Raw genomic sequence first — 23,712 nt, forward strand, 5'->3', positions numbered from 1 at the left:
ACTCCAGTGATCCAATATTATATCAAGCACTTCAGTGGAAAGAAAGATAGATAAATTAATAGATAGATAGATAGATAGATAGATAGATAGATATGCTTGCACCTGTTCACACTATATTGAGGTGTTGGTCAGTTTTTAGATAGATGTATTCCAAAAGTCATATATTTAATGTCTGCATATATCTTAGCGCTTACAGAAGCAACTGTGTTCTTTGTATATTATACAGTCATGGCAGCTTACACCTGTATCTATCTATCTATCTATCTATCTATCTATCTATCTACATATCCCATATCTATCTATCATCTATCTATCTATTATCTGTCTATTATCTATCTATCTATTATCTATCTATTATCTGTCAATTATCTATATATTATCTATCCCATATCTATCTATCTATCTGTCTATTATCTATCTATTATTTATACATGGGTTGTAGTGAATATTCATGGTCTTTAACAGTGGGCACACAGACCGCAGAGCGGCAGCAGGAGCCGCGCTGCGGGTAGAGTGCGCGCTATTAGGGAGAGTGAATGGTCACTGCTCCCCACGCACACAGTCCCGACGTGGGGAGCAGTGACTATTCCGGCACAGCATCTCACAGTGTGAGGGCGCATGTCAGTTATGCCATGCGCAGCTCACACAGTGAGATCCTTTTTGGCAGCAGAGCAGGACGCAGCGCTGGAGGAGAGAGGAGGTGAGTATGATTTTTTTTTTGTGTGTGCAGCGTGATGGGGATCAAGGGCTGCCAAGCATACCAGGATGGAGGGCTGCCAAGCATACCAGGATGGAGGGGTGCCAAGCATACCAGGATGGAGGGGTGCCAAGCATACCTGGATGGAGGGGTGCCAAGCATACCAGGATGGAGGGGTGCCAAGCATACCAGGATGGGGGGGTGCCAAGCATACCAGGATGGGGGGGTGCCAAGTATACCAGGATGGAGGGGTGCCAAGCATACCAGGATGGGGGGGTGCCAAGCATACCAGGATGGGGGGGTGCCAAGTATACCAGGATGGAGGGGTGCCAAGCATACCAGGAAGAGGGATGAGGGGTGCCATGCATATTAGGATGGGGGATAGAAACAGAATTGGGGGACATTAGCCGTATAATAGTGTCAGCAGCAGACCCCCTCCCCCTTAACAGGGCATCATGATCACATGTTTTGCTTACACTTTTTTTCTATTTTCTTCCTCTAAAACATTGGCTGATTCTTATGGTCCGAAAAATACGGTATATCTACTATCTATCTATCTATCTATCTATCTATCTATCTATCTATCTATCTATCTATCTATCTATCTATCTATCTATCAATCCATATATCTATCTGTCTTGTCTGTCTGTATATCTATCTATCCATTTTTAAATCTGCCTTCAATCTATCTATAAACTTCCATAAAAAAGGCAGCACTCCAGTTTATCTGTGAACAAAATTATCTGGTGTTTTATTTGCCCATTTCCAGCAAAGTTTCAGCTCAAACCTTGAACAAGACTCAAGAGGTTAGAGCTGAAACATTGCTGCAAGTGGGCAAATAAAACACTTTTTCACAGATAAATTGGAGCTTTTTTGAAAGCTTGTATGTGGCGGTATAGTAGTCAGGGATGTGAAGGCTTGCTATTTGGATCAGTGCTGCTTTTCATTACTATCTATCTATCTATCTATTATTTATCTATCAATATCTTATATACTGTATACAGTACAGACCAAAAGTTTGGACACACCTTCTCATTTAAAGATTGTTCTATATTTTCATGACTATGAAAATTGTACATTTACACTGAAGGCATCAAAACTATGAATTACCACATGTGGAATTATATACTTAACAAAAAAGTGTGAAACAACTGAAAATATGTCTTATATTCTAGGTTCTTCAAAGTAGCCACCTTTTGCTTTGATGACTGCTTTGCACACTCTTGGCATTCTCTTGATGAGCTTCAAGAGGTAGTCACTGGAAATGGTCTTCCAACAATCTTGAAGGAGTTCCCAGAGATGCTTAGCACTTGTTGGCCCTTTTGCCTTCACTCTGCGGTCCAGCTCACCCCAAACCATCTCGATTGGGTTCAGGTCTGGTGACTGTGGAGGCCAGGTCATCTGGCGTAGCACCCCATCACTCTCTCCTTCTTGGTCAAATAGCCCTTACTCAGCCTGGAGGTGTGTTTGGGGTCATTGTCCTGTTGAAAAATAAATGATGGTCCAACTAAACGCAAACCGGATGGAATAGCATGCCGCTGCAAGATGCTGTGGTAGCCATGCTGGTTCAGTATGCCTTCAATTTTGAATAAATCCCCAACAGTGTCACCAGCAAAGCACCCCCACACCATCACACCTCCTCCTCCATGCTTCACGGGGGGAACCAGGCATGTAGAGTCCATCCGTTCACCTTTTCTGCGTTGCACAAAGACACGGTGGTTGGAACCAAAGATCTCAAATTTGGACTCATCAGACCAAAGCACAGATTTCCATTGGTTTAATGTCCATTCCTTGTGTTCTTTAGCTCAAACAAGTCTCTTCTGCTTGTTGCCTGTCCTTAGCAGTGGTTTCCTAGCAGCTATTTTACCATGAAGGCCTGCTGCACAAAGTCTCCTCTTGACAGTTGTTGAAGAGATGTGTCTGCTGCTAGAACTCTGTGTGGCATTGACCTGGTCTCTAATCTGAGCTGCTGTTAACCTGCGATTTCTGAGGCTGGTGACTCGGATAAACTTATCCTCAGAAGCAGAGGTGACTCTTGGTCTTCCTTTCCTGGGGCGGTCCTCATGTGAGCCAGTTTCTTTGTAGCGCTTGATGGTTTTTGCAACTGCACTTGGGGACACTTTCAAAGTTTGCGCAATTTTTCAGACTGACTGACCTTCATTTCTTAAAGTAATGATGTCCACTCGTTTTTCTTTACTTAGCTGCTTTTTTCTTGCCATAATACAAATTCTAACAGTCTATTCAGTAGGACTATCAGCTGTGTATCCACCTGACTTCTGCACAACACAACCGATGGTCCCAACCCCATTTATAAGGCAAGAAATCCCACTTATTAAACCTGACAGGGCACACCTGTGAAGTGAAAACCATTTCCGGTGACTACCTCTTGAAGCTCATCAAGAGAATGCCAAGAGTGTGCAAAGCAGTCATCAAAGCAAAAGGTGGCTACTTTGAAGAACCTAGAATATAAGACATATTTTCAGTTTCACACTTTTTAGTTAAGTATATAATTCCACATGTGTTAATTCATAGTTTTGATGCCTTCAGTGTGAATGTACAGAAAAATCTTTAAATGAGAAGGTGTGTCCAAACTTTTGGTCTGTACTGTATAATAAAAGAGCCACACTCAGGTCTTTTAACAAGGGCGATCGGGTTTTAGTACTGGTACCCACAGCCGAGAGTAAGCTCATGGCCAAGTGGCAAGGGCCATATGAGGTTCGAGAAATGTGCGCCTCTGGGCTGCCTGGGCATCTAACAGATGTTCTTTCATGATGGGCATGACTGCCGTGATCCGGTCCTGCATACTAGCCACGTGTTCAATTATACTCCTATGTGGAGTCGGTTCTTACTCCCACGTCTCTTTGGCTACGTCCAACAGACCCCTAGGGTGTCTGCCGTACAATAACTTAAAGGGAGAGAACCCTGTGGAAGCCTGGGGTACCTCACAGACGGCGAACATCAAATAGGGTAGCAACATGTCCCAATCCCTTCCGTCCTTAGAAACCACCTTTTTTAACATGGACTTGAGGGTTTTATTGAACCGTTCTACTAGCCCGTCGGTCTGAGGGTGGTACACCGAGGTGCGCAATAGTTTTATTCTCAGCAGTTTGCACAGTTCCCTCGTCACCTTGGACATAAAAGGGGTCCTTTGATCTGTCAGGATCTCCTTAGGTAGCCCAATACGACAGAACATGGCAAACAGCTCCCGTGCAATCAATTTCGCTGAGGTGTGGCGTAGCGGTATAGCCTCAGGGTACGGGGTGGCATAGTCGACGACCAAGTATATCTTGGTGGCCACGAACGGATTTTACAATGGGCCCTACCAAGTTCATGGCAATCCATTCAAAAGGTACCTCTATCACTGGCAGAGGTACCAATGGGCTACGGAAGCTTGCTTTGGGTGTGGTCAGCTGACATTTGGGGCAGGATTCGCAGTACTTTTGGACCTCCGCCTAAATTCACGGCCAAAAGAACCGCTGCAAGATACGCTCTTGCGTCTTTTTAACCCCTAAGTGTCCACCCAGTAGGTATGTGTGTGCCATCTCCAGAACCGTCCGACGGTACGACTGAGGTACCACTAACTGTTCCACGACCCCATCCCTGATTTTGTCTACCCTACAGAGCAACTCACCGTTGACCACCATGCGTGGAAACACAGTATCTGCACCGGGCTGCTGAGCTATGCCATTTACCTCTAACACCCTTTCTCGCGCCCAAGTCAGGGTGGGATCCTGTAGCTGAGCTGTCCCAAACGTGCCCCGGGACACTTCCAGCTCGGGGATCGATGGGGTCTCCTCGACCTCTCCTGCCAGCACCTCTAGGGGAAACCTATCGGGGTCACACTCTGTCCCTAGGTTGGACACTCCTACGGCAGGTACCCCTGACTCGGGTTCTTCAGGTACAGCGCCCGTAATAACTTTTACCGGGGGAGAGTGGATTTTGTTTTTCCACAGAGTCCAGAACAGGGGCAAGTCTCTTCCCAACACAGTCCCATAGGGAAGAGTTTTTACCACCCCCACCACATGTTTTAGGTCTCCACGTGGCGTGGACAAAACTACCTCCGCGGTTGGGTACTCTGGGAGGTCCCCTTGGATACACACAACCCTGACTGTCCGTCCACTGGGGTTGTCTCCTGCCGCCAGCGAGCTGTGTACCAAAGTCACTAGGCTCCCCGAATCTAGGAGGGTCTCCGTGGGGTACCTATTAACCAGTAGCTGGCACAGTTGGGGTTCACTGTCCGGGGGGTCGGCGCTCGCCGTGCAGAAGGTCTGGGCATACATTGAGACCCGGAGGTTATACCCACAGTCCATGGACTCTGTAGTCAGGGGCAGTTAGCAGCCACATGTCCCAGCCCCTGACACCGCCAGCACCTAATGGCGGAGGCACGGTTAGTTCTTGTGACAGTTTGGGAGGGAATCGGTCTCCCGCCACTCTCACTCCGGGGTACCCCTTCAGCACGGGTACGGTGCTGAGTGTCCTTAGCAGAAGGACGCGACCCCTTTCCCGGTTCCTGGGTTGGCAGGGATCGGCGTGACAGCCGAGAGGGGGCAGAGTCCCGGATAAAGTCCTGAGTGGCCGAATAGCGCTCGATCAGGCTGACCACCTGGTCGAGTGTGCCGTGTCCCCTTGCCCCACCCAACATTGGATAGCGGCCGACAGAGTCCTCACCAGCTGGTCAACCACCACCCTCTCCACCATCTGGGCTGGAGCCAAAGTCTCCGGCTGGAGCCACCTCTTTACCAGCTGCAGAAGGTCATAAGCCTGAGACTGGGCAGGTCGTGTCTCCACATAGGCCCCTGAAAATACACGCTGAGCCCTCACGTATGTATTGATCCCCAGTCGGGCAAGGATCTCACCTTTGAGCCTCTGGTAGTCCTGGGCGTCCTCCCGACTGAGGTTGAAGTAGGCCTTCTGGGCATTGCCGACCAAAAACGGAGCCACCACTTCTGCCCACTGGCCAGCTGGTAGGTTTTCCCACTCTGCTGTGCGCTCATAAATGGTCAGGAAGGCTTCCACGTCATCCTCTGGTCCCATTTTCCTCAACGTGGAGCGAACCTTGTCTCGGGCATCTCGATGTTCCGGGGCTGCCCCGAGCCTGACGGGTGCAGAGCCTTCCCAGGCATGGGTTCAGCTATACACAGTCCCACTGAGCTTTCCTGCTATGCTCCTAGCAGATCCCAACACTGAACAACACTAGTGCAGGGTTTTTAAAGGACTTGTGGCATGAGCCACTGGAAAACGCGGGTTGGAGGGATGAGGCCGTCCCACTGCCTTCCTGTAGCCTCCTCCAAGAAATGAAGGCCCTGCCGGGTTTTACTAATCTGCCTTAGCCAGATAGCCTGACCAGGTCAATGCTCACCTTCATTCCAGCATTGCAGCCACAGGTGTGTTTGTGACTGCAATGCACTCCAATGGATTTAATAGGTCTCTGTACACATTCTGGGGGATATATAACGTCCCTCGTACAAATGATGATAACCCGGAGATACCAGAGTATTATCCATCAGCTCGGCCCCTATAACACTAGAATGTTCTTCTCAATGTTCTTTGTATGTCTCCTGCTAACACCGCCATATGCTGCTATCACCTAGCAGGCATCCATCGCTCTCCTGGCAAGCGGATACTTTTACTTAAATATCATTAAAACCCAATACAGACAAAACATATGTCCCCTAAAAAACCGACAAAACACATCTAAAACAACAGCGTGTATGCAAAACATCTACAGCCGACACATCATTAGTGAACACGCTGAAATTTACAACAATTCACATAATTCATATTTTATGGCCTTTTTTTTACAAAACAAATGTGCCCATTAAATAAGAAAAGTGCTATAAAGAAGAAAATAGGCGATCAATGTGATTTACAAAAGCATAAAAAAATTAAATAAAATCAAAATTAGAGAAAAAAAATCGTATTTGTCGTTCTGCACAGTCTAATCAAAATCTGAGAAAACGGGGGTCCTTACATCGATGATCTCCATCATTTTTGGTTTGACTAATCAAAATCTGAGAAAGCGGGGGTCCTTACAACGATGATCTCCATCATTTTTGGTTTGACTAATCAAAATCTGAGAAAACGGGGGTCCTTACTAGTGTTGAACCACCCCCGTAGTGTTCGGGTTCGGTTCGTCGAACACCGGGATGTTCGAGGAACTGTTCGTCGAACTGTTCGTCGAACACCTTAGAACACCGTCGAACACCGTTAAAACCAATGGCAGGCAAACAAAAACACATAGAAACACATAGAAAACACCTGCAAAGGTGTCCAAAAGCTGACAAACTGCTCAGAAGACACTCTCTTTAAAAAAGCCGGCCGGCAAATTCAGCAGCGGCATACACCGGTACCCGACAATTTAGACAAGAAGGAATAGAGCATCACACATAGATTAGATAGATAGAAACATGTCAGTCACACATATAAGAAGCACAGTGACAGTGTTGGTTACTGCACTTGTCATTTAGTGTAAAGGATTTATTAAAAAAAATATTAGTGTTTTCATGCACCGTCTCTTTAAAAAAGCCGGCCGGCAATTCAGCATCTGTACCCGACAATTTAGAACAGAAAGAATAGAGCTTCACACATAGATTAGATAGATAGAAACATGTCAGTCACATATATAATAAGTACAGTGATAGTGTTGCTTACTATACTTGTCATTTAGTGTAAAGGATTTATTTAAAAAAATAATAGTGTTTTCATGCACTGTCTCTTTAAAAAAGCCGGCCGGCAATTCAGCAGCGGTACCCGACAATTTAGAACAGAAAGATAGAGCATCACACATAGATTAGATAGATAGAAACATGTCAGTCACATATATATGAAGTACAGTGACAGTGTTGGTTACTGTACTTGTCATTTAGTATTAAAATAAAGGATTTATTATTAAAAAAATTGGCGTGGGGCTCCCCTTAATTTTAGGCTCTAGCGGAGGTTAAGCAGACGGCTGGGGCAGATGTTTGAAGCCTGGGAAGGGGGTAATACCCACGGAGCTTCCCAGGCTACTAATATGAGCCCCCAGCTGAATACATAGCCTTTACTAGCTATTAAAATGGGGGACCCCCCAAAAAAAATGACGTGGGGTCCCCCCTAATTTAATAGCTAGCAAAGGCTAGGCAGACAGCTGGGGGCTGATATTAATAGCCCAGGAAGGGAGCCATGAATATTGGCCCCCTCCCAGGCTAGAAACACCAGCCGTCAGCCGCCCCAGAAATGGCGCATTCATAGTATGCGCCAATTCTGGCACTTAGCCTCGCTCTTCCACGCTGCCCTGGTGCGGTGGCAGGGGGTAATAGGGTTGGGGTTGATGTCAGCTTATAATGCCAGCTGACATCAAGCCCAGGTTAGTAATGGAGAGGCGTCTATAAGACACCCCCATTACTAACCCCATAGTCAAAGTTAAAAAAAACACAAACACCCAGAATAAAGTCCTTTAATTGAAATAAAGACACAATCCTTTATTGTTCTAAATTAAACCATACTTACTGTCACGCCCATTCCAGCTGAAGCCAACGATCTCCTGCAATAAAAGAAAAATAATAAAGCAACCTCATCCTTACCTTTCCATGGTTCCCACGACAGCTTCAGCTCTGCTACATCGAGATGACAGGCTGGACCGCAGCAGAACGCTGCCATCCAGCCTGTCATCCCGCAGACACTGAGAAGCGCAGGCTTGCTTGCGCTGCTCAGCGTCTCTCTGTGACGACATCCAGATGAGCCGAGTTCATGTCCAATGAACTCGGCTCACCTCATGCACGTCACTGACAGCGTGGGAAAATTCTCACGCTGAAGCGCTGATTGCAGGAGAATTTTCCCACGCTGTCAGTGACGTGCAGGAGGTGAGCTGAGTTCATTGGACATGAGCTCACCTCATGCACATCACTGACAGCGTGGGAGAATTCTCCTGCACTCAGCACTTCAGCGTGAGAATTTTCCCACGCTGTCAGTGACGTGCATGAGGTGAGCCGAGTTCATTGGACATGACCTCGGCTCATCTGGATGCCGTCACAGCGAGACAGTGAGGAGCGCAAGCAAGCCTGCGCTTCTCAGTGTCTGCGGGATGACAGGCTGGATGGCAGCGTTCTGCTGCGGTCCAGCCTGTCATCTCGATGTAGCAGAGCTGAAGCTGTCGTGGGAACCATGGAAAGGTAAGGATGAGGTTGGTTTATTATTTTTCTTTTATTGCAGGAGATCGTTGGCTTCAGCTGGAATGGGCGTGACGGTAAGTATGGTTTAATTTAGAACAATAAAGAATTGTGTCTTTATTTCAATTAAAGGACTTTATTCTGGGTGTTGTGTTTTTTTTAAATACTTTACTAGAAATTCATGGTGGTCATGTCTAATACTGGCGTGACCCCATGAATTTTGGGCTTGGGGCCAGCTGATAATACCAAGCTGGCCCTAACCCCTTTATTACCCAGTGAGCCACCGCACCAGGGCCCTGGATGAGTTGGGTACAGCGCCAGAAGATGGCGCTTCTATGAACGCGCCATTTTCCGGGGTGGCTGCGGACTGCAATTTGTAGCGGGGGGGGGGGCCCAGAAAGCTTGGGCCTCCCTGCGCTGCAGATTCCAGCCCCCAGCTGCCTAGTTGTACCTGGCTGGACACAAAAATAGGGCGAAGCCCCACGTACTTTTTTTTTAATTATTTCATGAAATTCATGAAATAATTAAGAAAAAAGGGCCTTCCCTATATTGTTGTGTCCGGCCAGGTACAAATAGGCAGCTGGTGGTTGGGGGCAGCCCGTTCCTGCCTGCTGTACCTGGCTGGACACAAATATAGTGCGAAGCCCCACTTCAATTTTTTTTAATTATTTCATGAAATTCATGAAATAATTAAGAAAAAAAGGGCTTCCCTATATTGTTGTGTCCGGCCAGGTACAAATAGGCAGCTGGTGGATGGGGCAGCCCGTTCCTGCCTGCTGTACCTGGCTGGACACAAATATAGTGCGAAGCCCCACTTCAATTTTTTTTAATTATTTCAGGAAATTCATGAAATAATTTAAAAAAAATTGATGTGGGGCTTCGCACTATATTTGTGTCCAGCCAGGTACAGCAGGCAGGAACGGGCTGCCCCCAACCACCAGCTGCCTATTTGTACCTGGCCGGACACAACAATATAGGGAAGCCCTTTTTTTCTTAATTATTTCATGAATTTCATGAAATAATTAAAAAAAAAATATGTGGGGCTTCGCCCTATTTTTGTGTCCAGCCAGGTACAACTAGGCAGCTGGGGGCTGGAATCTGCAGCGCAGGGAGGCCCAAGCTTTCTGGGCCCCCCCCGCTGCAAATTGCAGTCCGCAGCCACCCCGGAAAATGGCGCGTTCATAGAAGCGCCATCTTCTGGCGCTGTACCCAACTCATCCAGGGCCCTGGTGCGGTGGCTCACTGGGTAATAAAGGGGTTAGGGCCAGCTTGGCATTATCAGCTGGCCCTAAGCCCGAAATTCATGGGGTCACGCCAATATTAGACATGACCACCATGAATTTCTAGTAAAGTATTTAAAAAAAACACAACACCCAGAAAAAAGTCCTTTAATTGAAATAAACACACAATTCTTTATTGTTCTAAATTAAACCATACTTACCATCACGCCCATTCCAGCTGAAGCCAACGATCTCCTGAAATAAAAGAAAAATAATAAAGCAACATCATCCTTACCTTTCCATGGTTCCCATGACAGCTTCAGCTCTGCTACATCGAGATGACAGGCTGGGCCGCAGCAGAACGCTGCCATCCAGCCTGTCATCCCGCAGACACTGAGAAGCGCAGGCTTGCTTGCGCTCCACAGTGTCTCTCTGTGAGGGCATCCAGATGAGCCGAGTTAATGTCCAATGAACTCGGCTCACCTCATGCACGTCACTGACAGCGTGGGAAAATTCTCCTGCACTCAGCGCTTCAGCGTGGGAGAATTCTCACACTGAAGCGCTGAGTGCAGGAGAATTCTCCCACGCTGTCAGTGACGTGCAGAAGGTGAGCTGAGTTCATTGGACATGAGCTCACCTTATGCACGTCACTGACAGCGTGGGAAAATTCTCCTGCACTCAGCGCTTCAGCGGGAGAATTCTCACGCTGAAGCGCTGAGTGCAGGAGAATTTTCCCACGCTGTCAGTGACGTGCAGGAGGTGAGCTGAGTTCATTGGACATGAGCTCACCTTATGCACGTCACTGACAGCGTGGGAGAATTCTCCTGCACTCACCGCTTCAGCTTGAGAATTTTCCCACGCTGTCAGTGACGTGCATGAGGTGAGCCGAGTTCATTGGACATGAACTCGGCTCATCTGGATGTCGTCACAGAGAGACGCTGAGCAGCGCAAGCAAGCCTGCGCTTCTCAGTGTCTGCGGGATGAGAGGCTGGATGGCAGCGTTCTGCTGCGGTCCAGCCTGTCATCTCGATGTAGCAGAGCTGAAGCTGTCGTGGGAACCATGGAAAGGTAAGGATGAGGTTGCTTTATTATTTTTCTTTTATTGCAGGAGATCGTTGGCTTCAGCTGGAATGGGCGTGACGGTAAGTATGGTTTAATTTAGAACAATAAAGGATTGTGTCTTTATTTCAATTAAAGGACTTTATTCTGGGTGTTTGTGTTTTTTTTAACTTTGACTATGGGGTTAGTAATGGGGGTGTCTTATAGACGCCTCTCCATTACTAACCTGGGCTTGATGTCAGCTGGCATTATAAGCTGACATCAACCCCAACCCTATTACCCCCTGCCACCGCACCAGGGCAGCGTGGAAGAGCGAGGCTAAGTGCCAGAATTGGCGCATCCTATGAATGCGCCATTTCTGGGGCGGCTGACGGCTGGTGTTTCTAGCCTGGGAGGGGGCCAATATTCATGGCTCCCTTCCTGGGCTATTAATATCAGCCCCCAGCTGTCTGCCTAGCCTTTGCTAGCTATTAAATTAGGGGGGACCCCACGTCATTTTTTTTGGGGGGTCCCCCATTTTAATAGCTAGTAAAGGCTATGTATTCAGCTGGGGGCTGATATTAGTAGCCTGGGAAGCTCCGTGGGTATTACCCCCTTCCCAGGCTTCAAACATCTGCCCCAGCCGTCTGCTTAACCTCCGCTAGAGCCTAAAATTAAGGGGAACCCCACGCCAATTTTTTTAATAATAAATCCTTTATTTTAATACTAAATGACAAGTACAGTAACCAACACTATCACTGTACTTCATATATATGTGACTGACATGTTTCTATCTATCTAATCTATGTGTGAAGCTCTATTCTGTCTGTTATAAATTGTCGGGTACCGCTGCTGAATTGCCGGCCGGCTTTTTTAAAGAGACGGTGCATGAAAACACTATTATTTTTTTAAATAAATCCTTTACACTAAATGACAAGTACAGTAAGCAACACTATCACTGTACTTCATATATATGTGACTGACATGTTTCTATCTATCTAATCTATGTGTGATTCTCTATTCCTTCTATTCTAAATTGTCGGGTACCGCTGCTGAATTGCCGGCCAGCTTTTTTAAAGAGACGGTGCATGAAAACACTATTATTTTTTTTGATAAATCCTTTACACTAAATGACAAGTACAGTAAGCAGCACTTTCACTGTACTTCGTATATATGTGGCTGACATGTTTATATCTATCTAATCTATGTGTGAAGCTCTATTCTTTCGGTTCTAAATTGTCGGGTACAGGTGTATGCCGCTGCTGAATTGCCGGCTTTTCATGTTTCACTGTTGGCACTGTTCCCATCGATTTGGGCAATCACTGTAATGCCACAACCACCATGGCTGTGACATTACAGTGAGTGGCAGACAATCCCTGCATGATGTGAAAAAATCCAGTTACGCTTTTGGTGCACGAACAGTTATCGAACATAACCTCGAACAGCCGAATTTTTTGCAAATCGTTCGGGTTCGTCGAACAACTCGAACACCGCCCAAAACAGCTCGAATTTGAGATTGGCGAACAGTTCTAGTCGAACACCGCTCATCTCTAGTCCTTACATCGATGATCTCCATCATTTTTGGTTTGACTACTTAAGGGGGGGTGAATTTGTAAAGGGCATGTGGCTTATGTTGCAGACAGATTAGCGGGTGGCTTATGCTCAGCCCTGCCCTCTTTTCACGCATTTTTTTAGTGCGTTTTAGACAATCCCTTTTTTCTCACATCGGTCCTCCTAAAGATAATACAGGCTATAGGATGTCCTACTTCTGAGACTGCCACCACTCCGTAGTCATCTGCGGATGAACCAAGCTAATGTTCTGGGTCTTCAGAAAGAAAAATCATTAATAGATAAAGGTCTGACCATCTAGTAATCAAAAATGCCCCAATAGGACATTTTCCAAATAGGATTTCTACTCCAAATTACTCATGAAAATAATACGCTGCATTTGAAAAAAATGGCTTCTTTCTTCCAGAAAGAGCGCCATCCCTGTCCATAGGTTGTGTCAGGTACTACAGCATGGTTTCGATGATGGAGGAGTGCCTATTTCCCCATAATATAGAACCAAAAAGCATTCATACACATACTTTCCATAATCATCATTCTCATTCATCATTGGCCAACTTTAAGCCCCACCCCTGAGGTACCTGGGAACACTGATAATGTCAGTCCAGAACAGCTGCTTTCATGCATATTTAAATAAGCCATGCCCTTTTCCCATAACATTTGGAAAGTATGCATGCCATAAAGACAGAGCATGCCCCTATTATTGGGCCCCTGGTGGCTGCGGCTCATTTCCCGATAGTTCTATACCTTTTGCTACTTGGTAGCAGGACTGCCCCCTTTCCCAAGGAACTCTCAATAATGGATCATAAGTTTCAAGGGTCATGGGTTTTAATCCCTAACAGTAGAGATGAACAAATTATTTCTATGCAAATCAAATTAGTGTTGAATTATTAGGAATTTGCTGAACATGGGAAATAATAATCAGCTATTTTACATACTGCAGAAGACTGCATCAGGCAGAGAAGGATAACATGACTGTTGGCTGGGCTTCCCCATAATGCCTTGCAGCTATCACATTACATAGTATAGTACAGTCAATCAAGACAGACCATCATTCCCTATATAAAAGCCAAGGAAGGGAATGCAGCTGCCTTGCAGTGAATCAGGATAGTGAGAGCCATAGAGATAGGAAGAGAAAGCCATAAAACACTGAATAAATATTACGGAGAGTGTGTATGACAGCCCAGCAGTAAAGAAGATTAGTGTGTGAGGAAAAGTCATACAGGTTTTTAGGGCATTTCTAGATTTCCCGCAATTGTGGCGAATCTGAATTTCACAAGATACCGATGTTGCACATTTATGATGACGCTGCAGACTTAAGGCTTTTTTCTCTTCCTCTGCAGACTATCTACGACAGACAGATTTTCAGTTTTATTTTCCGGCACCACGGGGGACAACATCACACTGTAATACAGATTATTTTCATTTGTGCTTTGGGTCTGGGTCCTGAGCGCTGATGGATTTATCTAGGTGGCAGGAGTATAGCCAGATCTCATGCTAACCTCTGTGTCCGACTGCTAGGAAAATGATAAATCCGAAGGAAGCAGAAGAAGAAGAAGAAGAGACCCCCGAGAAGCCGCCGAGAGTTAACTGGAGCGCGGAATCTACCTCCGGGTCACACACAACCTCTGTATGGGGAAAAGCAATTACCGGGTAATTAATAAGCGCTGACCTGTTACAGATCACTGCAGCGTACAGGAGGGCGAGAGACGTAATGTGCTGCAGGTACAGGAGGGCGAGAAACGTAATGTGCTGCAGGTACAGGAGGGCGAGAAACGTAATGTGCTGCAGGTACAGGAGGGCGAGAGACGTAATGTGCGGCAGGTACAGGAGGGCGAGAGACGTAATGTGCTGCAGTGTACAGGAGGGCGAGAGATGTAATGTGTGGCAGGTACAGGAGGGCGAGAGACGTAATGTGTGGCAGGTACAGGAGGGCGAGAGACGTAATGTGCTGCAGGTACAGGAGGGCGAGAAACGTAATGTGCTGCAGGTACAGGAGGGCGAGAGACGTAATGTGTGGCAGGTACAGGAGGGCGAGAGACGTAATGTGCGGCAGTGTACAGGAGGGCGAGAGATGTAATGTGTGGCAGGTACAGGAGGGCGAGAAACGTAATGTGTGGCAGGTACAGGAGGGCGAGAGACGTAATGTGCTGCAGTGTACAGGAGGGCGAGAGATGTAATGTGTGGCAGGTACAGGAGGGCGAGAGACGTAATGTGCTGCAGGTACAGGAGGGCGAGAGACGTAATGTGCTGCAGGTACAGGAGGGCGAGAGACGTAATGTGCTGCAGGTACAGGAGGGCGAGAGACGTAATGTGCTGCAGTGTACAGGAGGGCGAGAGATGTAATGTGTGGCAGGTACAGGAGGGCGAGAGACGTAATGTGCTGCAGGTACAGGAGGGCGAGAGACGTAATGTGCTGCAGGTACAGGAGGGCGAGAAACGTAATGTGCTGCAGGTACAGGAGGGCGAGAGAAGTAATGTGCGGCAGGTACAGGAGGGCGAGAGACGTAATGTGTGGCAGGTACAGGAGGGCGAGAGACGTAATGTGCTGCAGTGTACAGGAGGGCGAGAGATGTAATGTGTGGCAGGTACAGGAGGGCGAGAGACGTAATGTGCTGCAGTGTACAGGAGGGCGAGAGATGTAATGTCCTGTAGGTACAGGAGGGCGAGAGACGTAATGTGCTGCAGGTACAGGAGGGCGAGAGACGTAATGTGCTGCAGGTACAGGAGGGCGAGAGACGTAATGTGCTGCAGGTACAGGAGGGCGAGAGACGTAATGTGCTGCAGGTACAGGAGGGCGAGAGACATAATGTGCTGCAGGTACAGGAGGGCGAGAGACGTAATGTGCTACGGGTACAGGAGGGCGAGAGACGTAATGTGCTGCAGGTACAGGAGGGAAAGAGACGTAATGTGCTGCAGGTACAGGAGGGCGAGAGACGTAATGTGCTGCATGTACGGGAGGGCGAGAAACGTAATGTGCTGCATGTATGGGGAAGCGAGAGATGTAATGTGCTGCAGGTACGGGAGGGCGAGAGACGTAATGTGCTGCAGGTACAGGAGGGCGAGATACGTAATGTGCTGCAAATACAGGAGGGCGAGAGACGTAATGTGCTGCAGGTACAGGAGGGCGAGAAACGTAATGTGCTGCAGGTACAGGAGGGCGAGAAACGTAATGTGCTGCAGGTACAGGAGGGCGAGAGACGTAATGTGTGGCAGGTACAGGAGGGCGAGAGACGTAATGTGCTGCAGTGTACAGGAGGGCGAGAGATGTAATGTGTGGCAGGTACAGGAGGGCGAGAGACGTAATGTGCTGCAGGTACAGGAGGGCGAGAAACGTAATGTGCTGCAGGTACAGGAGGGCGAGAGACGTAATGTGTGGCAGGTACAGGAGGGCGAGAGACGTAATGTGTGGCAGGTACAGGAGGGCGAGAAACGTAATGTGTGGCAGGTACAGGAGGGCGAGAGACGTAATGTGCTGCAGTGTACAGGAGGGCGAGAGATGTAATGTGTGGCAGGTACAGGAGGGCGAGAGACGTAATGTGCTGCAGGTACAGGAGGGCGAGAGACGTAATGTGCTGCAGGTACAGGAGGGCGAGAGACGTAATGTGCTGCAGGTACAGGAGGGCGAGAGACGTAATGTGCTGCAGTGTACAGGAGGGCGAGAGATGTAATGTGTGGCAGGTACAGGAGGGCGAGAGACGTAATGTGCTGCAGGTACAGGAGGGCGAGAGACGTAATGTGCTGCAGGTACAGGAGGGCGAGAAACGTAATGTGCTGCAGGTACAGGAGGGCGAGAGACGTAATGTGCGGCAGGTACAGGAGGGCGAGAGACGTAATGTGTGGCAGGTACAGGAGGGCGAGAGACGTAATGTGCTGCAGTGTACAGGAGGGCGAGAGATGTAATGTGTGGCAGGTACAGGAGGGCGAGAGACGTAATGTGCTGCAGGTACAGGAGGGCGAGAAACGTAATGTGCTGCAGGTACAGGAGGGCGAGAGAAGTAATGTGCGGCAGGTACAGGAGGGCGAGAGACGTAATGTGTGGCAGGTACAGGAGGGCGAGAGACGTAATGTGCTGCAGTGTACAGGAGGGCGAGAGATGTAATGTGTGGCAGGTACAGGAGGGCGAGAGACGTAATGTGCTGCAGTGTACAGGAGGGCGAGAGATGTAATGTCCTGTAGGTACAGGAGGGCGAGAGACGTAATGTGCTGCAGGTACAGGAGGGCGAGAGACGTAATGTGCTGCAGGTACAGGAGGGCGAGAGACGTAATGTGCTGCAGGTACAGGAGGGCGAGAGACGTAATGTGCTGCAGGTACAGGAGGGCGAGAGACATAATGTGCTGCAGGTACAGGAGGGCGAGAGACGTAATGTGCTACGGGTACAGGAGGGCGAGAGACGTAATGTGCTGCAGGTACAGGAGGGAAAGAGACGTAATGTGCTGCAGGTACAGGAGGGCGAGAGACGTAATGTGCTGCATGTACGGGAGGGCGAGAGACGTAATGTGCTGCATGTATGGGGAAGCGAGAGATGTAATGTGCTGCAGGTACGGGAGGGCGAGAGACGTAATGTGCTGCAGGTACAGGAGGGCGAGAGACGTAATGTGCTGTAAGTACGGGAGGGCGAGATACGTAATGTGCTGCAAATACAGGAGGGCGAGAGATGTAATGTGCCGCAGGTACAGGAGGGCGAGAGACATAATGTGCTGCAGGTACAGGAGGGCGAGAGAGGTAATGTGCTGCAGGTACAGGAGGGCGAGAGACATAATGTGCTGCAGGTACAGGAGGGCGAGAGAGGTAATGTGCTGCAGGTACAGGAGGGCGAGAGACGTAATGTGCTGTAAGTACAGGAGGGCGAGATACGTAATGTGCTGCAAATACAGGTGGGTGAGAGACGTAATGTGCTGCAGGTACAGGAGGGCGAGAGACGTAATGTGCCGCAGGTACAGGAGGGCAAGAGATGTAATGTGCCGCAGGTACAGGAGGGCGAGAGACATAATGTGCTGCAGGTACAGGAGGGCGAGAGAGGTAATGTGCTGCAGGTACAGGAGGGCGAGAGACATAATGTGCTGCAGGTACAGGAGGGCGAGAGAGGTAATGTGCTGCAGGTACAGGAGGGCGAGAGACGTAATGTGCTGTAAGTACGGGAGGGCGAGATACGTAATGTGCTGCAAATACAGGAGGGCGAGAGACGTAATGTGCTGCAGGTACAGGAGGGCGAGAGATGTAATGTGCCGCAGGTACAGGAGGGCAAGAGATGTAATGTGCCACAGGTACAGGAGGGCGAGAGACATAATGTGCTGCAGGTACAGGAGGGCGAGAGAGGTAATGTGCTGCAGGTACGGGAGGGCGAGAGACTTAATGTGCTGCAGGTACAGGAGGGCGAGAGACGTGATGTGCTGCATGTACAGGAGGGCGAGAGACATAATGTGCTGCAGGTACAGGAGGGTGAGAGACGTAATGTGCTGCAGGTAAGGGAGGGCGAGAGACTTAATGTGCTGCAAGTACAGGAGGGCGAGAGACGTAATGTGCTGCATGTACGGGAGGGCAAGAGACGTAATGTGCCGCAGGTACAGGAGGGCAAGAGTCGTAATGTGCCGCAGGTACAGGAGGGAGAGACACGTAATGTGCCGCAGGTACAGAAGGGCAAGAGACGTAATGTGCCGCAGGTACAGGCGGGCGAGAGACATAATGTGCTGCAGGTACAAGAGGGCGAGAGACGTAATGTGCCGCAGGTACAGGAGGGCGAGAGACGTAATGTGCGGCAGGTACAGGAGGGCGAGAGACGTAATGTGCGGCAGGTACAGGAGGGCGAGAGATGTAATGTGCTGCAGGTACAGGAGGTCAAGAGAGGTAATGTGCCGCAGGTACAGGAGGGCAAGAGACGTAATGTGCTGCAGGTACAGGAGGGCAAGAGAGGTAATGTGCTGCAGGTACAGGAGGGCGAGAGACATAATGTGCTTTAGGTACAGGAGGGCGGGAGACGTAATGTGCCGCAGGTACAGGAAGGCAAGAGACGTAATGTGCTGCTCCGTCATCGATCATCTCCTGAATGGGACCCAATAAGTTACCAAGTATAAGTTGAAACAGTGAAGGATCATCAGAGGACCCCTATTAATCAAAAGTGATGGCATATTCTAGCAATATACCTGTAATGTTGACATTTCTGGGATCATAGTTTCTCTATTCGTCAAACCACGATTTTGCTTACGATTCTCTTGAACCTAGTAAAACTATGTTCTTCTGTCATATCATGTGTATCCGACTTCCAAGCTATTATTATACCCTTACTGCATCCTCATGCACCTTTCATCTGGGCCACTTCAAAGTTTGTAGTCCAGAGATGCTTTTACTAAGTGGACTACAACCATAGTCAGCCATCTTGGAGGCCATGGAGAAGAGTCGTTGGTCACCTGGTCACAGACATGTCTGGTGATCGTGTGTATATTACACACTTCTGTGCACCCATCACACAAAGGCTGTTTATTTTCAGTGGCCTCCTTCCCTTCCCACAGCAGCCAATATCTTAGAGCTAGCTAAGCACTTGCCCTATCCATTATAAAACCCTCCTATCATTTTAATTTTGGGTAATTTTTGCCATGCAAGGCAAAATCACCTTTCAAGAGTCACAGATTACTCATGGTTTCGATTGCATCTCTAACCATACCCCAGATTTTCCAGACTCTCATGATTTATCACCAAAATCAGCTCTGTCGCTGCTTAAAGGGAACGTTTCAGATTGATTTTACCTTTAAAACTAATGATATTGCTGTATAGGTCCTAGCGACCCCATCAAAATGGTACCTGTCTTGTAGTAATCCGATGTGTCATCGCTGATAAATCGAGCTTCAAAAAACCACCCCAAAAATTATCCAGGAAGTGCTTTGTCGATGTCACGCCCACCGATGCACTTCCAGGTTAATTTGCATGTGACTTCAAAGTTCTATTTCTCCGCAGTGACACATCAGATTTCTACAAGACAGGTATCATTTTTATCGGTGTTCTAGGTCCTATACAACCATAGCTTCAGTAAAACTGTCCCAACGGGTTCCCTTTAACTAAGCAGATTTACTTTTTAGGAGTTTTGGTACATATGTAAATTAGAAATGGTAATGAGACCAAAGAGCCCTGACTACAATCGCAGCGGAGCCGAGCGTGAAACCGTAGGCAGAGCTTTTGTGGATTGAATAATACTTCTCCCAATCTGTTGATCTATTTGAAGCCATGAAAATACTACAAAGTGGCACAGGACTGCAGCCGGGCAGCCACGCTCGCCTGCTCGCCAACCTCTGATGTGTAGATGTGATCTGTGAACAGGGAGCCACACTGAATGTACGGGCTCAGCCAAGCGTCCAAGCTATACTGTTACCAGATAGGCAAGAAGGGTCCTTTGTTTATCACAACGAGCCTCCATTATAAGAAAGAAAAGCAAACATTTTATGGATAAGGGATAACTTTCAAACTTGGGAAAACTTCTAAGAGCTAACAGGGTAGCAGCACATGATTGAATGCTGGTGATGATCAACTTTTTTTGCAGGCAAAAGTTCCAATAAAATTAAAAATTGTTTTTAAATCAAGTATGAAAAAAAATCAAGTCAGACTTTAACAATGAAAATCTTGCTATTTGGCACGGGTTTTATAGCCCTCCCAGCAAGAAGACTTTTCTGGAAGCTTTCTGAAATAATAAGCAGCCTCCTACAGAATGTCTCTTGGCACCGGTATAAATGGCGTCCAACCCCCGTGTGACTCCTTGGCATGAAGTCTACAGTATTTAACGTTCTCGGCAATGGTTAAAGTGAATACATGTGAAATTAACATTCGTTTAACTTCTCCTGGAGGAATATATTAGCGACTTTCCCGGGAGCGGAGAGGAGGTGATAAATTATAGTCTCGAAAAGATAAGAAAAGATTTTCTCTGTTGCTTCTCTGACACTTGATGCTAAAATAAGGATTTATATTTTAGGACATTCGAGGTAGGGATGAGTGACTTAAGAAATAGTTGAAATTGCATCTCCCATACTCTGAATCCAACCGTAATTGAAAGTGGGGAGGTTAAAAATTATTTATAACAAACTTTGTAATATACGGTATCTTTTCAGAGAAATGTGCTTCTTTCTTCACTTATGAGCCACTTCTCCTCACAATCCTCAGCCTCCTGAACTTGCTGGAGACAAGACGGAGACAACTAACTGTGGAATCAGATTACAGCTGTCTATTGAGGAGAGGGGGGGAGCAGAGAAACATAAACACTGCTGCTGCTTTCTTGTGTTTTTTTTGTTCACCCTTAGCTGGATTCACAGCTACACTGCTCTTGATTCACAGCTACACTGCTCTATAAAAAAAAAAACAGGAGAGCAGCAATCCTTAGTGTCTGTGTGGCTGTGTATAGTATACATTATACCAACTAGTTTCTATCCATTAGCTCAGAGATGACTGAAAATTAGAGACAGAGTCCGCAGAGGTGAAAATGCAGAACGCAAGTAGTATAATGGAGGTGGAATAGGAAAGAACTCTCTTTGGATGCTATCTATGTGAGAAATGGGAGGTCTTATATGCTTTCTTTCATCCGGACCATATGGACTTTTGATGGATGTACAGATTTGGCTCGGGAACCTCTGTGTAGGCTGATGGAGATGTATATTTGCTGTTGTAATGTCTCTGTTCTCCTTGGTGTAATGCTAACTGTATGTCCGATGTCTTATATATAATGGTACGTCCTATATGGATTTGTACATCTTGAAAACTATGTCCGTTATATATGCGGAGATCGTAGCGGGTATGGGAGATCACACATGAATGGTATGTTCAAGATTTTCTGCTTGGGCTACAGAGGCATGATCCACATTAGACTATGAAATGCTGATATTTGAACATGCTGCTCATGTGGGTCCCTGTACTTGCTAAAAGACATCTGCTTAACTGTTCCTATTTTGTCCCCATACCGGTATAATAGATGATGCTCTCCCATGGCGGTCGTGCGCGCGGTCGCGCTGCCATGCAGGGACGCGCATCCGTCGCTGTATCTTCTGGGATCGTTGCTCCGGTCACGTGCCAACTCCTGCGCTCACGCACGTGGGAGTGCTGTGACTGGGCGCTGGACCGGACCGCCCTCTCTGACGCGGTGGATGGATGCGCCCCCCTAGCGCGTCAGTGCGAAGTGTGCCAGTAGGACCTGCACATGTCAGTGGCTAATAGACACGAGCACTCATGAATATTCTAATCTCACAGAGTACGAGTGTCTGTAAGAGAAGGGGACTCGATGGGAGGTGGCTATGTAGATATAGGGGTGAGTCTGAGCGACTGACTTAGGACACACCCGCCGCTTATGAATGTGCATCCTGCCCCGAGCCTTTATATGAGTTAGTATTGATGTTCATTATTAGTTTCCACATATGTAGCAACTTGCTCATTGGTAGCTTTCTAGTATATATGGCTGATCACACCAGTATGATGTCAACCCCAGAAGAAGGCGAAGGCCGAAACGTACGTCGGTTTTTTTTGGGCTCTGGGACTGGCACCACACTCGTGCTAAGGTATTACTTTAAATTGCCTTTTATATACTCTTAGGCCCCAAAGGGTCAGGGGCCTGATTCACCTAAGATGATATTATCAATACCAGACCCTGAAGGGGGTATATATTGATGACTGATTCAAGATCTGTATGCTGATGGCAGTTATTCGTATTGTGGTGCCGCAGAGTGGTTAACTCAATGTTTACATGCTTTTTACGTGATTTTAATATTTGTAAGTTATTCAAATAAAGAGTTGATATAGTTTATATATCCAGGTGGTTCTCTTATACATGTTTTTCCTATGGGATATAAGTAGTATAATGTCCAGAAATAATGTTAATCCTCATGTACACACATGACCACTTATTCTGAACAGTGACCTGAAACTAATGGTATTCTTCAAAGCGTTGCGCACCAATGCAACCGTTTTGTCAAATGCAATTGAATTTAGACAATTGGCCAATTGATTTGGCGATTTTTCACATTAATTTGCTGAAAGTAAAGCTCAAAACAAAATTAAGTCAATTAGTCAATCATGGAGACCAAACTTTGTCATCTGAAATATTATTGGCTGCGACTGGCAACATTTCTGCTTCATCTTCGCATTAGACTTCATACACATGGTCATAATATATAAGGTCAATTTGGCTCAGCCACTTACCATTTTCAGTGATCTCGTGCTCCGTGTCAGTGAGAGTCAGGTTGGAGTTGGCTCTACTAGACAAGCAAGAGCTCCGACCAGACTTAGTGTTTCTTGTCCATAGTCTCACTGGTTGTTCTGGTGATAAGACGCAGTCGGCTTCATTGTCTGCATCGTTTTCACTGTTCATAGAATAGCCGCAATGTGGCAGGCCAATATCAGTCCGGTATAGTGTTCCATGAGGTGGTGTGACTTCACCAAGACCCAGCTCTTGTAGAGTAAAACTTCCACCTGTGAAAGAACATTAAATTAATCCTCATTATTCTAGAATTCTAATGTTTCCAATCTACTGTACATTTATACATGTCTCCCAAGTACCCTAAGCCCCCTGGGCTGCACAGCAATTCGAAACTAAATTCTTGAAAAAAGAAAAGAATAGGAAATTTATTCTGGTCTCTTCTGAATGTGGTTAAAATAAATGTTTTCAAGGGAATCCTTAAAGAGTAAATGTAAATTGAGGATAGATCTAGTGATTTTACTGACATCAGTATCTGCTCCTCCTTGAAAGGAGGAGCTTGCATTGATAGGGTGTTTGTGGGCTGCCTTGTGGATGTTCCTAGCTCTGTGTAGGAACAATGATGGCTCTGTAGTCAGTATACTTGCTTTGCTGCACTGGTGTATTGGGTTCAAGACTGACGAAGCCCAGTTTCACAAGTCTGTGAAACACGGACCATGTTCTAATTGGAAGATTCAGCCAGACCGGCAGGTCTTCTGTCCAAAACTGCTTCCTATATGCCTAAGAGGCAGTTAACACGGGGAGCGAGATTGGTCCGTCTGGGTCTTCCGATTTGAGCACAGACCGTGTTTCATGAGTGTCTGTAACCCTTGTAAGTTCCT

General features: G+C 47.2%; 1 protein-coding gene across 11 annotated transcripts in view; it reads right to left on the reverse strand.

The window, feature by feature from the left end:
* Positions 1-23,712, reverse strand: part of TENM4 (teneurin transmembrane protein 4) — a 1,569,569-nt gene that overhangs the window by 584,277 nt on the left and 961,580 nt on the right. For all 11 annotated transcript variants that reach the window (XM_073661697.1, XM_073661699.1, XM_073661700.1 and 8 more), the window contains one exon: positions 22,837-23,106. In XM_073661697.1, coding sequence (XP_073517798.1) covers positions 22,837-23,106 — 270 coding nt within the window. The remainder of the gene's footprint in view (positions 1-22,836; positions 23,107-23,712) is intronic.

The sequence above is a fragment of the Phyllobates terribilis genome, unplaced genomic scaffold, assembly GCF_046119375.1.
Source record: "Phyllobates terribilis strain yellow unplaced genomic scaffold, ASM4611937v1 Scaffold_2__4_contigs__length_985480577, whole genome shotgun sequence".
NCBI lineage: Eukaryota > Metazoa > Chordata > Amphibia > Anura > Dendrobatidae > Phyllobates > Phyllobates terribilis.